The 18,242-nt window shown below is 32.7% G+C and overlaps 1 protein-coding gene across 1 annotated transcript; it reads left to right on the top strand.

The window, feature by feature from the left end:
* The first annotated feature begins 14,332 nt into the window (after positions 1-14,332).
* Positions 14,333-17,144, top strand: LOC117339646 (glycine-rich cell wall structural protein 2-like). Its single transcript, XM_033901355.1, has 3 exons — positions 14,333-14,460; positions 16,013-16,819; positions 17,027-17,144. Exons 2-3 carry the CDS (start codon positions 16,027-16,029, stop codon positions 17,044-17,046), a joined length of 813 nt encoding a protein of 270 aa, XP_033757246.1. The 5' UTR covers positions 14,333-14,460; positions 16,013-16,026; the 3' UTR covers positions 17,047-17,144.
* The last annotated feature ends 1,098 nt before the right edge of the window (positions 17,145-18,242 follow it).

The raw sequence follows: 18,242 nt of genomic DNA, 5'->3' as shown, positions 1-18,242 counted from the left end.
TAGGTCAGTCGAACTGACGCACGTGCTAAGATTCCAAAATACAGCTGTTTTCCGTCACTGCCGTATACAGCAAAAATATATACGGTGGGTGTATTCCGACAATGCGGTGGCAGTTGCAGGATAAATATATTTATCATACCAGCATATACCATATGGAACAGCAATAGGACACATTTTATGATATTGCAATAAAAAAAACGCTTCTTTGATAATACGTCACATTTTATCATAATGATACAATTTTATTTAAGTATGATAAATTAAACGATTTGTTTACAAAAAAACCCACAATAGTTGACACGATAATGGCAGATACTGTATCGCTTTCGTTCGCAATTTGCCGATCGGCAATCTTATTAAATCGTATTTCAGTCTTTATATAGAAGAACTGCACAACGCCTTATAGAATCTCGGCCAATAGTTATGTGAAAGAAAAGTTTGTGTTTTTATTAGATGAGTAATGTTGATGATCTATTTGTTTTTAATAGAAAATATGTAATTTGTTGCAGAAATAAACAGAACAAAATGTATATGTGTTTATTTTCGATTGGGTGTCTTCAAGACATATCATAATGAAGTTCAATGTAATCATAGGAGAGTAGTTTAAACGATTAATGATGCAAAGAAGGAAAACTTGATAAATAAATAAAAACAATGATATATAAAAATATAGTCAAATAAAAAAATTGTTAGATTCCGATGTGAACATTTAGTATGACACTTACACAAATAATTAATTAATTTTAATATATTAATTAATTTTGATTAATTAATTAATTTTGATTAATTAATTGATCAATTAATTTGTCAACAAGACGTAGTTATCGGTATCACCAATGTCTCCCTAAAGAAATAGGAACTACAAAAATATGTATGAATTTGGTTGTTTGCATAAAATGTGATATTTAGGATTTAACCCTTTGTTTCCGTGGTTATAAAAAAAAATATGAAAAATGCAAAGCAATCCATACCATCACTCAGCAATACCAGGTTTCGTGAAGTTTTCTTAAACGGTTAAGGGGTTACGCTTCGGAAACTGTAATGTTTAGGTTTTTAACAATTTGGTTCCATGGTTACCGGTAAATTATGAAAAATACAACGCACTCCATACCAAAAAAGGCACCACAAGAGCAATGCGTGTACTAGGTTTTGTGAAGTTAGAGTATGCAACGGAAACGACAGCCGGACGGACGCAGGAAAGATTGCCGCAAGGAAACAAGGAAGAACGGAGTCCAATTCGATTCACCAACCCCCCTAAACCCGTTTCGCGGGGAAAATAGATATATAAATAAATAAATAAATAAATAAATAAATAATGAATAATAAATAGATAAAACCAGCCTGATTTCTGACTAGAATATTGTTTTAGTATGACGCACAAAACATGGTCTCTGAATGAATTCCGCATTATTATTGGCGATTATACTGTTACTTGGTATGTCCACCAGTTATCTGAATACATCCGTTATTATTATTGATCTCAGTCAAGACAATAACAGAAAGGTGATGATACTAAAGGCGTACTGACACCTGTACCGATAAATAGGTCAAGACAATGCATGTCTTAGATGGCTGTCGTTATTTTGTGTAGTAGTCTTCTTAAAAAAATAGATTCCCACCTATTTCAGGAATGTAGAAAGTGGTTCCATTATCTGAGACCAAATACATTTTATGATATGTGTGGACGAAACCATTAATTGTTAATTAAGAGGGTTCCTGTACAGCATACGTCAATTAATATGCAAAAATGTCACCCACAATTAGTAAGAGCATGGCTTGGTATATCAGTCAATCAAAGGACGTAGCTGCTTCAATACAGCTGAAATATATCTAGAACACTTCGGAGTAACGTGTTATATACAAAGTGTGTTAATTTAAGATTAGTCGACTAAGTTTTGTTAAAAGTTGGAAATTTTCGAAAAAGAGCAAATCTGACTTACAGTTCTCGTATATAAGGGAACCTAATAAGACATTTTGTAGGCTTTTTGCGTTCTTTAGTTTGACGGAAAGATATTTCTACAAAATGACAAAATCAGATATCGTATACATCTTTTTTTTCCCCTGAAGTTCCAAAAGACATAATGCTTTGCTCATCATCCCTGATTATAACCCGTGTGTTGGTAAGATCCATGGTTCATTTTCAAGTCCCTTTTGTTGTATAATATCTTGCAATGATCTAGATAAAAACATTTTCATCAACACATTTACACCAACATTGTGTCCTATGTATCTTTGTTTGTTTAGGCATCACTTATTTTTCCTTTCTTGATTTACAAATGTTTGGCCTTGAGCATCATCGATGAGTCCTAAAAAGAAGAAACAGCTGAATATGTAAATTTCGTCATATACTATATGTCTAGTACTAAATTCACTCAACCAATTTCTTATACAGTACATCGCATGACTGTAGCTCGCTATTATCTTTTCTAACCTATTGATAGTGTCCTTTTTCAATCTCGAAAATAGGAATAATTGGGATATAAAAGTTCTGGTACTAAAATCGTATATCCTGTCTACAACAAGCATCAAATAAGATGGTCTTAAAGATGTTACCTTTCCTCATTGATCTGGATCACTTTTTAATTAGCTTGTAAAAAATATGTTCACATTTTGTATATAAAATATTGCGGTAATTATTAATTCGAACTTATTAAGCACAAGTGCTCCCTCAAGATAATTCATCAGCTTTTGAGATGAATATTTGCAAAAATATTTTTAAATAATTATTTATTTAATTGATATCGTATACAGTTTGTTTCTATTACTACTTAGTCCATGTTTTCCTTACTCGAATATATCACAATGCGCACATTCCAGGCCTAGAATTATGTATGCGCCTGAGGAATACCAACCGACACTTTAGGGCACCCATATATATCATTACTGAACGACTTCCATTGCCATATAGGAAATATAAACATATATGTACCTACGACATAAATTAATCTACAACAACTTTGTACGTCAATACACCTAAGACATACATTGATATACTGTCGTCATATACGATAAATAAACAAAAACATCAATATCAAATACCAGTGATGTCACTTGACATACATTTCTGCACTTTTCAGGAAAAACAACAACATATAGGCAAAATTTGAGGTGATTATGTTCATCTATGCATTCATTAATTAAGAAAAAAAGATAATTTGATTTCTTTTTCTCTGTGTGCTCCTTTTTGTTTCGGACGTCCAAATATGCCCTAACTGCAGTTAGTCTTCAGACCAATATTACAACTATAGACTAATATATAATAATACAGTTACTGACAGACAATGATATTATTATGTTTGTATGAAAAATATTAACTTTGGTAAAGAGGAAATAGCCAAAAGATTTAAAGACTTCATACACGGTGACTTGAGTAACATTTATCCCTTCAAATATTTAATTTTTCCTTTAAACATTTTTTTTTAAATAAAAGAAGATACTCACACGGATGTCTACGATCGAGTCAACTGGAATTAAACTACAGTGGAGAGTGATAGTGCAAAGTTTGTTAATTCAATAAAAATATTTCTCCTTCTTCCAGCTGCTTTTAGACTACGGTTTTCTTCAATTTTCAATAGTATTTTTCAATCATTTACCAGATGCATGAAACAATTGCATCGTTGACTTATGTTTTTAATTATACGTTTTTCATCAATTTGTAGATATATTCAGTTGCCTAGAATACTCGGGATATCTCGATTTTTTTAAAAAAATTTTAAGGACCAACCTGACCTCTAGATAAGGAGGTTTGACTATATTACATCATTATGATAAAAATCAAAACTACAATCAATGATTGATTAATAAAACTAAATCATAGTATATTTCTTGATGATTGGCTATTTTTCCATAGATTCAATGAAGGCTTAATTGAGGACAAAACAGCTATAGGACGTCCCTACTAAATTTACTGACCTGTCCTAGAAAAACAAAACAGCTGTATGATTACGTTTTATGCTAGTTTTTCGGCAAATAAATCACTGCATTGAATAGTAAATTGATATTTAAATGTGCTATTTTGGATGGAATTTGAAGACAATGTTCCCTTAATAGTTAATATTAAAATATGGGGATATATATCTGCACTAAGTTGTCAGGTCAAAACAAAATATGTGTATCATATACAACTGACCTCACGCCAGTTGTGTTTATTATCACGGCCCTGAAAAGACACTTACTGACATTATGCCTCCAGTTTGATTGATCGCAACACAATATGTTTATTATGTGGTTAGGCCGTAACACTAAACTTACCTTGACCAATACTAAATACTGACCATTACAGCCAAGGTCCGACGAGAGAGCCATCACAATGACAGTATGAATGACGGTACTGCAGCTCGGGCAGCTATCAGTTGTCACATGACCGACACCTCAATGTTGATCTCTTGATGTATAGTACATTTGAGTACGCTGTCAAGGTGACAGAAACGCCAAATCTGTATTTTAATGTCGTTATTTAAATCACCCGTGCCCTATAGTACACTCAGGTTTTTTTTCTGCATCATCGAACGAACCACTTTATGGCAAGTGTACATCCGGGTCTTTAGTCAATTGTTGTATTCTCCGTTTAACTGTATAGCCTATTTTTATCAAGGTATACGTTATGAATGGCATATATTAACGAGGAGAAAGTATTAGTTTGCAAGAAAAGTTATAATCATAAAAGTGTTAAGTAAGAAAATGAGTTAAAGTTATCATAGATTTTTACGCATAAAGTGTTTTGTTGTCGTTAACATTGGCCTTTACCGTCATTCTAATCTTCATGCTTTTTAACAAATCATGATCCGGGTTCTATCGAAGTTCCTTAACTTAAATTTAAGTTAATACATTTCCTTAAGAAAGGAACTTTGATGAAGTTATAGTTTTGTTCAAATAATGTAATGGGCCACAATTTTCTTCATTAAACTTTCTTATCCAGATTTAAGTTATTCCGCAAAATGGAGGAAATCAAATCATAAACCTACTGCATGGTTTCATTCACAGAAGCATGTTTTTTTTGTGTTTTATATATATATATAAATATAGTAATATCGTATTATGCTAAAATAGCATATACTCGATATAGCTATTTTTTCCCAATTCTTGGCTATATTAGTACTATACTTAAGCATTGATGTCATATTTTTAGTTTCATCGGGGTATGAAACAAATTTTGTTTGCAAACTTCTGTAAGAATCCGCTAGGCGGATTCATACAGTTTGCAAACAAAATTTGCAAACAAAAATAATTGACATCAACGCTTATAATTAATTTTTGAAACTGATTTTCTAATTTAAAACATGTTTTATGTACAATTTTACTGGCTTTAAATGGGATTATTTTTCTCAAATCAATACGCAACGTCAATTGTCGTATTGTGACGTCACATTTTTCGCGCCATTCTCGGAATTTCTTTCATAGAAGAATGAAAAGAATTTTTCGACCAATCACATTTGAGTATTTACCATGAAAACAACGAAAAATTAATTATTAAGTACATGAATGCAATGTATGCATTCTATAATAACTTTGATTATGATAACCATTACATAACTTCTCTGCTGTTTAATGTATAATTTATTCATTGTTATTTATTATTTTTGATGTACATATTTGTTTTTTAATAACAAGAGAGTCAAGTGGTAGAATAGTATAAATAGTATCTATACAATGATTTGATATTACAAACTATGTAAACTGTCTAGAGACAAGTCGTTAACTTTATATCAATATATTTCATTAGCAGTAACTACAATTGATGAAGGAAAACGATTCAACAAAAACGTAAATTGAACTAGCAGCAACATATCTATTATTTAGAATAGGATATTTGAAAAGACGAAAGAAGAGGGGGAATAGACGGAGAAGGAATCAGAAAATGGAAGAATAGTATTTGCCGATATACTGCAAAATGTAAACCTCTACACATATCTCTATTAATTCTTATACGTAAGGAAATTTTGACAGTGAGAAAATTTACTGTGTACCGCTTCACCTTTTTCTTAACATCTATATTTCAAGAAAATAACTTAAATATCTATTTATATAAAAATGCCATCTAACAACCAAATAATAAAGAGTTAGTAAAATTGTACTCTATACGTGTTCAAGTACAGCAAAGATAATTAAATTAACTAATACTAATTAGCTACGACGGTACGAGGTGTTGTTAGTTACTATATGAAATAATCGCAAAATTGAAAGTTCAACATTATCAGAGAAAGTATAGAGGAAGCAACTCAAGATAAGTCATTTATGGTTAAGATATTTAGGTAGTTGGTAAGATAATTATTAAAAATAGTATTCTATGCTTTTAATTAATGCAATAACTACCCGTCAGGATAACAATAGTGGTGTAGGGTGTTCTCCTCGGGGAACTACAAGACTGTCTTTTGAGTTTAATCATATATTTTTTTTATTTTTTTTTATTATGTTTTTGTTTATATTACTCTACATATAGGATCTAAGATAATTTTTTATTTCATAAATTTTATTAAACGAGTCTTGGAAGGGTTTTTGTTGGGGTGGGGGGGGGGGGGGGGGGGGCTGGCACAGCCGATAAAAACGCTCAAGGGCTTTGGTCTATTTGGTTTATGTTGTTAAACGTCTTATGAACAGCTAGGGTCATTTAAAGACGTGCTATATTTGGTAACTTTTGTAGGTTGAGGAAAGCCGGAGTGCCCGGAGAAAAACCACCGGTCTACGGTCAGTACCAGGCAACTGCCGTACATGGGTTTCGAACTCGTATCCCAGAGGCGGAGGGCTTGTGATCAAGACACTTTAAAAACTCAGTCACCGTGGCCCCAAAGTAACATTTGAAAAAAAAAATGTCATAGAAAAATGTACTGGATACTGAATAAACTTCTGTATGATGGAATACAATTCGTATAAATACAGTGTCTATGTATGTATGTATATACGTCTAAATAACTATTAAAGGTTTGAATATGCGAAAGAGTGGACAGCACATTTCATTACATATGTTTAATCAGAAATATAGTAATGCCGAAAATAAACTGCATCATACAGCTATTTTGTATTTTCCTAGGATACAACGGTGATGATAGGGACATCATGCAACAGTTTTGTATTTTTCCAGGATACATCGTTGACGATAGGGACATCATACAACAATTTTGTATTTTTCCAGGATACATCGTTGACGATAGGGACATCATACAACAGTTTTGTATTTTTCCAGGATACATCGTTGACGATAGGGACATCATACAACAGTTTTGTATTTTTTCAGGATACATCGTTGATGATAGGGACATCATGCAACAGTTTTGTATTTTTCCAGGATACATCGTTGATGATAGGGACATCATGCAACAGTTTTGTATTTTTCCAGGATACATCGTTGATGATAGGGACATCATACAACAGTTTTGTCTTTTTCTAGGATACATCGTTGATGATAGGGACATCATACAACAGTTTTGTATTTTTCCAGGATACATCGTTGATGATAGGGACATCATGCAACAGTTTTGTATTTTTTTCTAGGATACCTTAGAGATGATAGAGATGAAATATATTGAAATCCGGTAGATAAAACATCACGGAAATTGATGAGGGAAGTCTATCCGTCCGCCCTTTGACTGATCGACCTGGCTTCCGGGAATACTTTTTGCAGTTCTTTCGGTCATGGTAATAGGTCGCTTTCTCTATAAACACGATCTGTTTATTTTTGTGCTAGTATTACTCCGATCAAAAACAAATTTTCACGATTTACTTGTGTGAAGCAGTAAACATATATGGATTATATATCAACGAATATATTATTTCATAACGCTGTTTAAAAAAAAACATTCATCACTCCTTTAAATGTTGAACATACACATGCATATAATACCTATGCTAAATCCGAATATCCTTCCTTTGAAATTCGTATCGCTCTGTGTTTAACTACTTCTGTTCACTTAGTTTTCTGTTCCTGTGGTGGTGCCTTAGTTTATTAGTATTACTCGTCTTCAAATTGACACCTTAATTACTGCAAGGCCGTAACAAAGTCATAGTAACTACGTATAAAAATGTGAAAAATGATGCCTAGTTTTCTGGGGAAAGACTCTCAGGTTGAATAAAACTTACAGTAATTTATATTCCCTGCCATTATCGTAATTGACGAAATATTGACGATCACTTTCAGTCGCATGTAAATAGAAAATTAAGTAATTATGCATCGATGATATCCCAGAAACGAAGCTCTGACCTAAAACTGATAGATAATTATGCACGAATTCAGAGGAGAACGCGAATGTAAATTACACCAAAAAGTGTTGTTTTTTTTTACAAAAAAAAGTGCTTGTCGTAAAACGATTGATATACAATTTCACCTGACAAATAAATGTTCTGAAACAACTAATTATCTGTTAAAATCTTCAACACGAGGATACAAACGATGCGGTACATTCACGTATTATTCGAGATAAAACTGTTTCATACGTAGTTTGCATTACACACTGTGTAATGATATAAATTCAAAAAGGTAATGTTTTTGTAAAAAAAATATATATATCATTTGTGTCAGCATTTTCTTATTAAAGAGATTATATATATTTTCAATTCATTGATTATAACACGAACATTTGGATTGCCATCGTAACCTTGGGCATTGGGAAAATATTAAATAAGAGAAATACATGTACTGTATAGCATATGGACGTGACTAGTGGTTCATTGAATCCAATAATATATTGTTTTGCTTGTATTTATTTCAAGGACAACGTGAGTGTGTTGCCTTTTTGAGGTCACTAATTAATTAATATCTGCTATATCATTACCATCTGATTTTATCCATAAAGTATTAATCTCAAAATTTGTTTCTATTTATGGATGCTCATATACAATGTATATTATTGCAGCAGACATAATTATTTACTTCAGAACTCGTTAAGCAGTGGTTTATATATCAATAGAACGTTTGATCTATGGGAGACAAAAGCCATCAATTGATAGTCTACTATGGACGTGTATTTTATGAAGATGAATGATATTGAAAGCTTCGTAAATAACAATATACCTTAACTGAAACTTAAATAATGTTAATATCTTATCATTATATATTTGAAATAAGATGATGGTTGTTCAGGAATCAACGCAGAATACCTCAAAATCAATCGAAATATTATTTGTTGCAAATTTCAGGTAGCGCAGAAGTCAATTTACATATGTCGCAACAGAGCTACATTAAATAGATTTAAGACCATTAAGCAGTCATGAAAAAAATTGGAAAAAGAAAAAGTTGAGTACAACCGATAGTTCCTATCTACCGTTATACTCTTTAACTTTCTACATCCTGATAAATTTTCGTGAGGTTTACATTTTCGTTAATATTTTGAGTAATCTCAATCAGGAACACAAATTTCTATTTATGTATTAATGTACGTATTAATGTTGAAACTTAACAAGGATTTTTTATATTAGTTTTAAGTATACATTATCAATCGAACAAGTCAAGTGCCAACTAAAGAGAGAAAACCATGAAATTGGCGCCCCACGAAAATTTAATATGAAATAGTACTTTAGCTTCATATCTTTTCTCTGTCTGCTGATTAATGGATAAACACAAAAACAAATAATCTAATTAATGTAAATTTTGTAAGATGACACTTTCTACCCATTTATATTGAAGATTAACCTTTCTATTTAACAAGGCGATAGTAAAACTAAGTTTGATACCGAATGGTCAGTCGGCAGTGTCCATCAGTCAGATGTGATTGATGGCAGCAGTAAAACCGTAATAAGGCCGCTCGTTTATGTGCGAGAACATATGCTTTAAGAAACAATGACTAAGAGAAACCTTGTACTAGTTACAGAGCAGGCATTTATATGATTCGAAGCCACAGCGACTCGCCTCACACTTGAGGCGCATTTAGAGGTAATAATAAATGCGTAAACGTATAACTGATATACAAGGAAATGATTTAAACAAACTATTTGACCTTTTACCTATATATCTGTCGTGTGGTACATTTCAGAGTCCTACAGTATATTAATTTCAAAGATAATATTGATTAAGTTCTATCCATACAAAGGATAAAATGAGAATTACAGAGAACGCAATTTTAAAGAAACTTTAACAATACACCAGCCATGCATTTATATTTTAAATCTTTTCTCTGTCTGTTGACTAAGAGAAACCCTGTACTAGTACTAATACTAATACTAATGTATGTGCTTCGAAGCCAGAAAAAGAGCAATCGTATGAATGATATTCACTTTACAAGGAAATGATTAAAGCAAACTATTTGACCTCGTTACCTATATATCTGTCTTACTTTTCTTATACATTATAGATGATATTGATAAATAAACTTCTATCCAAACATAGGATTACTAAAATAAAATAAGTATAACGACGAACGTCATTTTAAGGAAAATTTAACAATGCACAAGCCAATTATATTGTAAATGTTTAACCAAAGACAGACAAACACAAATGGTTAGTTAGCTGAAATTAGCATAATGATTTTGTCAGATTTTAAACATCTTTTATAATTCGGGCGTAGAAAATAATCATGAAAATGAAATATTTTGTTGATGGGTCGTCATAATTGTGAAAAATGGAATGCAAAAATATCTTAGATATTTCAATTGTTGATTTCCCCGTCGACCTCGTATGTCTATATACATGTAATGAACCCAAAAGGTATCAGACATACGAGGTCGACGGGGAAATCAACAATTGAAATATCTAAGATATTTTTGCATTCCATTTTTCTATTGTTTTAGAGCTCTTTAATAAAACAGGAGATAAGTGTGTGTATGTGTTAAACGTCTGTATGTAGTTCATTTAAGAGGCCTGATCTCCAATAAAAGTAACTATGATCGATTAAAAACATGAAAAGGCTGTTGTACATTTTACAAAATATAGAGCTTCTGTTTTCTTTTTTTTAACTTTGAAATTTGAATAAATGGAATTACATCGTGCTCGGTATATAACTTTGATATTTGTTTTCATGCACAATATTTTTCAATTCTTTGTGTAAATTATATATAATTATAATATACAGTGCTTGAAATCTTATTCCTTTATAATGAAAAACAGTATTACGCTGTTGTCGGCATAGCATCTTTAACAAAAAATATTAGTGCAATAGGTAAACTCATTTTGGAATCAGAAAATGATAAGGGAAGTTGCTGTTAGAACCAAAATAACCAATCATGAATATACACTGATGAGGATTGTTGTTTGATCTCAATGTAAGTATTTTTTTTAGATAGATGGGAAATCTATTGTACATAAAAAGTTTAATGAAAATGTATGACGCGGAAAAGACGCAACTATTCATACTAAAACAATCTCATTTACAAGTCGTAAATAGCTTTCTTTTGCAAGTTATTGCCCTATAATTCTCACGGGATTGTAGAGAAAAATAATAACACGCGTTAGGTTTATTACTTTTATACAACAGAACTACATAAATTGGTTCATTGATCAATCAGTTTTTTAAGCCGGTAACACTTATTTTCGTGACATTAAAACACACTTAATAGAGTGACGCTAGACAATGCGCCGTCATTGTTCTTCATATCACGACAAAAGGTTTTATGTGAGAATTATATGATAACTTTCTATTTTGTTTGGTAAGATTATAGTATGAGAATGCAGAGAAAGTAGAAATAATAATTTATCACTTTTCGCTTGTGGGAAAAAATCATCAAACCGTACAGATAAAGCAAAAAATACGGAACAAAAAGTTTGTTATATCGAATATCGCCATAACAAGCAATCAAATGGGAATTTTGTTTAATGCATTACTATTTGCATTATAACTCAAACTATTATACTAAATATCTTGATGTGATTTTTCAACCTTTATAGTGTCATCTGGCGTAATTGATATAAGCTGAAAACCTTTATAGTGATGATGTTATCTGGCATAATCGATATATGCTAAAAACCTTGTTACTTACAAAAAAGGATCTGGTCCGGCCCTGATCTAGTTTAAGGGTACTGAACCTTCTGTTATATATAAGTAGGGCGCTGAACCCGTCAGTTCTGTATGTAGAGCACTGATCGAGACTTTTTTTGTTTTTATATATGACTTATACGTCATTCAATGACAATGAGTCTAAACTAGGTAAGGCACTGACCAACATCTCGTATAACCTGTTGTCATGACTTCCATAACAATATTCTTGCCAGTTTAATACATATCTTAACAGGTAACTATAAATATGCAATTTAACACTAGGTGACATTGATGTGTATTTGTTTTATACGTGATAAGGCGTTGTACAATGAATATCAATCAATTTCACGTCCCTAATGCTGGGCTGATGACATGTGTTATCCAAAAATAAAAAGAATAAATATTTTTATCTCATGATATTATTGTCACATTTCAACACTTTCATGACCGTGGCTGAGGTTATTTGTTTAAAAAAAAAACGGTTTTCGTGGAGAATTTAAACTAAAATGTATTAGGAGATGATTTTCTTTAATGATCCAAAATTAAAGCTGTCATCCACTTATTTTCCCCAGAAAGTAACTAAAAAATGACTGGTATGATATATTACAATTCTTCTGAAGAATTAACATCCACGCCAATGGTATGGATTGGGTATAGTAAAAAACAGAACCTGAAGTCTCACCAAACGTAAATTAACTTCTGTTGTAAAATTCTTTTATTGAATTTCAGTAGGTCTGTAACTTAAATTGGAAATGTACTATGTACTTGGGGTATCTAGCGCCCATCGCGACCTCCTATAACACCTAACAACCCTAAACGTGTTTACACATTATAAAAACAACTAGGGTCCGTCGATAACGCTAACCAAGTGAGAAAATCCCCCAGAGAACTACATGCAACATCTCGAAAATTTCCCTTTTCTTTTTTGAGTTTACCACTAAAATAGATTTGTACAGGTTTTCCTTTTTTAACCACATGGTATTTTCGGCAACTACTTGACACATCCTGATAATTTTGCATTTCCGTTTGAGTTCCCACCTTCCCCCCTCCTGCAAGCAAAAATGGGATACTATGGTATATAATTATAATCACATTTTTTTCAGAATGGAAATATGTTACCTTAAAGTATATTTTGCATATTGGGGTTTTAAAAGCGTATGTTTAAAACAGAAAAAGAACAAAAAACGAATATGTACCTTTCCATTTGGTTAAGGTTTTTGTTTTCATTCGAGTTTTATTTATTCATTTACCAAGTTAAAGATTTTCCTTATGTTGTATGTAAACACTACCCGATACAACACTTGTGAAAAAAGCATTACCTAAATATAGATGAACATATATAGTAGTATTTGTCGTCGAAGAAGCAAAGAACCTCTTACCTTCCGAAATCGTCTATCTACAACACTTAACCCTCGATTTATCGGTTTTTCAGGTTTTTGTGATTGTGTGTGAAAAACGAAAAATACAAGAAACGTTTCAAGATAAAGGAGAGAAATATACGAACAAATGTAATTATGCAAATATCTAAAATCTGAATGTAAGTCTGAATCAGATCTAAGTAATCGCGGTAGTGGCAAAGAAAATTCAGGGTACAAATGTATACGAATCAGTATTGGATGTTTAGCTTCATGTTCCAAAAGTAAAAAACTAATTCCATATAAGAGTATTATGACGATCACTGGCTTTCCTTTATTTTTATTAAACCGCCACCTTTCAAAACTCTATGTGAAGGATGTTTCTCAGAGCATATGATATTAACTACAACGCAGAAAATCAAAAATATTTCATAGTCATTAAGGGGATTATAAATTATTTTAGCTTAATATTTTTGTTTTATATTTTAAACATATTATGGTCGATCGAGGAGAATTTATATAGCTCTAGTAATATGCAAGTTTCATTTATTTTACAAGTTATTTCAACTTATAATACTCACGCTAGTAATAGTAGTTCTAGTAATCGAGGTCACCTACAGCATAATATAGATGATATATAAATTATACAACTTAAAATCAGCGTCCCTATAAAATATAGAGACGAAAAAATACAGCGAAAAAAGTTATTATAAATGGGATTTTTATCAACAACCCTTATTTGTTACTATTTACATATGTTTATTCCATGTGGATAATAATGGTGTTTTTTTACCATTTACTTATCTACTAAGTATAAAACGGTGTGACAAATGGTCAGGACAAAAATGAATAATGTGAAGACATATGACAGCTCATCGATATCGTTTCCGGGGTACTGATTGACAGAAGTATATTTTTAAGTTGTACATCTCACATGAGGGTAATAAATTTGTCATCGGCTGTTGATTGTGTGATGTCCACGCTCGCAATATCAATGCACACATAACCACACATATCTGAATTACCATACAGAGGCCTAATCTGGTTAGTCATTTCTTGCTGACCTTGATCCAGCGTTTCTGATGACCAGGGAAAAGTGGGACGAACCTTCATCGATATAAGAACCATCAAAACGTCACAGATGTGTATATAAGGACGGTGTGCGCACTTCCACATCATTCCGACTGCAGTTGTTGCTCCCGCAGGTAAGTGAATAATACAGGTAGTTCACATTAGGTTATCTCGTGTTAATACATTTTCACGTGTTCATAGATTACATTTTATTACATTTTATTACATTTTATTACATTTTTTTCTAGTCTAATATTGCAAACTATTCATTCTATAAAAGTGAGATTTTTCTATGGAGAAAAATATAACTTTTTCTGATATTTTTCCACTAGTGAGAAATATCACCATTTGTGATTGGACCAATCAAAACACTTCTTACATAGGACAATGGGTAAAATTAAAAGCTCATCCGGTATATTTTGCTATAAAAATGTAATCAACAGAATATCTAAATACAAAATATGTTTCAATCATGCGGCTAATATTTTGATGGTTTTCACGAGTGTGCAGAACGAGTGAAAAATATCAAAATTTGAGACCCACACGTGAATTATATTTGGTATTACTAAAGACACTGATAGATATCCTCTACGTATTTATTTGTAATACATATTACATATACAAGTGATTTCTTCCTTGTCAAATTAATTTGATAATATCTTATCATTGATTCTTTTCGACAGAAAGGCTTGATTCAAATTCTTCAGGAATTGACACTTTGTATTTGAGTTCATTTTCTGATATTATACTTTAAAAACATACTATATACTTTCATTTGCCTTAAAACTGCATAGTTTCCAGATGTATGTAATTGTAAATTTGCGTAATTATTTAGTATTCATAAATATTAACCGTCTTTTACATCTTAACGTTATAAAGTGATCGAATTAAGAATATACCATGTAGATTTCACACAAATTACGTCTAAATAAGCTTTTAGATTATGTTAGTTGAAAAGAACTATTTTCAAATGTGTAAAAACATTCGAAATATAGTAAGTTTGCTAAACTGGATGATTTTCCATTATCAAAAATAACTTTGTATCTTAGAAGACTCTGAACCAGAGGTGTGTGGGCGACATTGAATTGCTTGTTAGTACTATTTACGTGAATATGCAACTATAGTTACATCACTTCGGAGGACATTACTTAAAACATTAATAGAATATACGGACGACTCCAAAGGTCTTCCAAATAGATAATTGTTCTTCCTTCTAGAACTTAGTGTATTACCAGTTTGGTGAACAAAACTCGATAGATGAGTAAATACCAAACAATCACATTTTGATAAAGACGGGCGATGTAGATTTTTTTTTTTTTTTTTTTTGTTAATTTTTTTTTATCAGTTTTTAAGTAGATGTTTTTTCATTAGCTGTTGCAATGGAAATTTTAAATCGAATTCTCTATTAGATGCATAAATATGAATCTCAGTTGTATGGATAAGAATCTTGCATTATAACTTCTGTTACCTTCTAAATGAAAAATATTAGATAGAAACCTGTATCATTACAAAGATAATACAGAAATATGTATTAAAGGTTCTGGTAACTGTAAAAATAAAACTGTTTCATCGCAATCGCTATTTGTTGTATGGATATAAATTTTATATCGAACATTCTATAAGTTGCTGAGATGACTATGATATATAACAATCTCCTACATTATGGTAAATATACTATTGTTACAGAAGTAATCGACGCAATGAACACCTCAATCGCAGTCCTTTTTGCCATGGTTGGCGTAGCCTGCGCCACCTATTATGGTGGTAACATGGGCGGCACCGTTATCGTGTCAGGAGGCGGTGGCGGCGGCGGATACGGCAAAGGCTACGGAGGATATGGTAACATGTATGGTGGAAATGGTGGTTATGGAGGAATGATGATTGGAGGCGGTGGATATGGAGGTTACGGAAAGGGAGGAAATGTTATCGTCAGCTCCGGTGGATATGGAGGTTACGGAAACGGAGGCGGATGGGGAGGAAAAGGAGGCATGATGGGAGGATACGGAGGTTATGGTAAAGGAGGCGGATGGGGAGGAAAAGGAGGAGTCATTGTAGGAGGCTACGGCGGTTATGGAAACGGAGGTGGCTGGGGAGGAAAAGGAGGAATGGGAGGATATGGTGGTTATGGAAACGGAGGCGGATGGGGAGGAAAAGGAGGAGTCATGGTAGGAGGCTACGGAGGTTATGGTAAAGGAAGCATGGGAGGCATGGGAGGCGGATTCGGTGGTTACGGAAAGGGAAGCAATGTTATCATCACCAGCGGCGGATACGGAGGTTACGGAAACGGAGGCGGCTGGGGAGGAAAGGGTGGATTCATCGGAGGAGGAAAGGGTGGATTCATCGGAGGAGGAAAGGGAGGTTTCATCGGAGGAGGAAAGGGAGGTTTCATTGGAGGCGGAAAAGGAGGATTCATCGGAGGCGGAAATATGGGATATGGATACGGAAAAGGAGGCAACGGATTTATTATTGGAAATAGCGGAGGATTTGGCGGCAGTAAGTATAGTTACTTAAATTTTTAACTTAAATCACGATAGCTTAGAGGAAAATAAAAAAAAAATTATAAGCAAATAACTCCATTTTGATATGTAGCTTAGTTAATTACAAATAAGATGCTTAATTTGCGAGATTTATTTTATTTTCTCGATCTTTAAATTCATGCTCATGTTGACTAAGACTAATAATGCCCTTTATTTCTTGCAGAGGGAGGACTCGTCTACTAAGCTACCAGACAATCATCTCTTTCACTTAGATAGTCCTGTACCTTTTTTGTTATTTTTATATTTATGAATGATTAAAGCAGATTTGATGAATATCAAAAGCATGTTTTGTTTTTCTCCTGTATGCAGCACTGATCGATATCATACGATTTTTCTAAAAAGTAAATAATGAGGTATTTCTTGAGTGGGAAACAGATCATGATACTCATGTATATATATAGAATGAAGTTTAAGCGTCTATGTGACGGTAAATAATAATAAAATAAAAAGTCAAGCACGGATGTTGTCTCCCTAGTACTTTCGCGGCTACATCGTGCCGCATAATCCCCTGAAGAGCGTGCGGCACGATGGAGCCGCGGATGTACTAGGGAGACAGGCGATCTGAGTTTGACTTTTTATTTTATGTATATATATATATATAAATCACTGACATATAATATCATTTCAATAGTCTGAGGAATAGAGAGATAAAACAATATAGCATCTATTGAGCTCATACACTTATATATTAACTTTTAACATAATCCAATGTTGAGACATTCATTGAATGGCATGGACAGCCGAGCTAATACCTTGACTGACGGACCAATAAAGCTAGGCAGACTGGGACCAGGATTGATGGAGCGAGGTTGACTGGGATCGGGGCTAACTGGGAACGAGGCTGATTGGGCTCAGACCAAGATTGACGGACCTAGGTTGACTGAGATCGGGGCTGGGTTTGACAGAGGCCGACTGGTACCGTAAAGAGAGATAACTCGTCTATACTTAAAGCGACGATTTTTTATTTCTATAGTAGAAACTGGGGCGATCCTGGTCGGGACAACTTGATTTGAAACTTAGCATGTTATTCAAATACAACGAATGGACATAGTCATGGTAACATTGTTAGATGCAGTTTTAGACTTCCTAAAAAGGCATATTTTACTTAAACAATTAACATTCCGAAAGAGATTAAAACGATGTTTAATAAAAGAGATATTACCAAAAAATGCACTTTTTGCATGTACGGTCCTGTTGGGTATCTAGAGTCAGAAAATGTAATTTCATTTATTTCTGAGAAACAGAAATGAGTATATATTATCCCGTGAAATGTTGAATAGATTTTGAAATAGAAAACAAAATAAAAAAAATTAATCCTTTGAAAATGCACATTTCCTCTGGGCGGCTCTGTTGGGTGATAGGATAACATCTAGATCCGG

Source organism: Pecten maximus, chromosome 12 (assembly GCF_902652985.1).
Source record: "Pecten maximus chromosome 12, xPecMax1.1, whole genome shotgun sequence".
Classification (NCBI taxonomy): domain Eukaryota; kingdom Metazoa; phylum Mollusca; class Bivalvia; order Pectinida; family Pectinidae; genus Pecten; species Pecten maximus.
This window is presented reverse-complemented; position numbering and strand designations above follow the sequence as displayed.

Bases quoted from the DNA above. Each gene is read 5' to 3' on its own strand.
- LOC117339646 (XM_033901355.1), top strand. From the start codon at position 16,027: ATGAACACCTCAATCGCAGTCCTTTTTGCCATGGTTGGCGTAGCCTGC. The intron at 16,820-17,026 runs GTAAGTATAGTT...TATTTCTTGCAG, and splicing joins TAGCGGAGGATTTGGCGGCA to AGGGAGGACTCGTCTACTAA.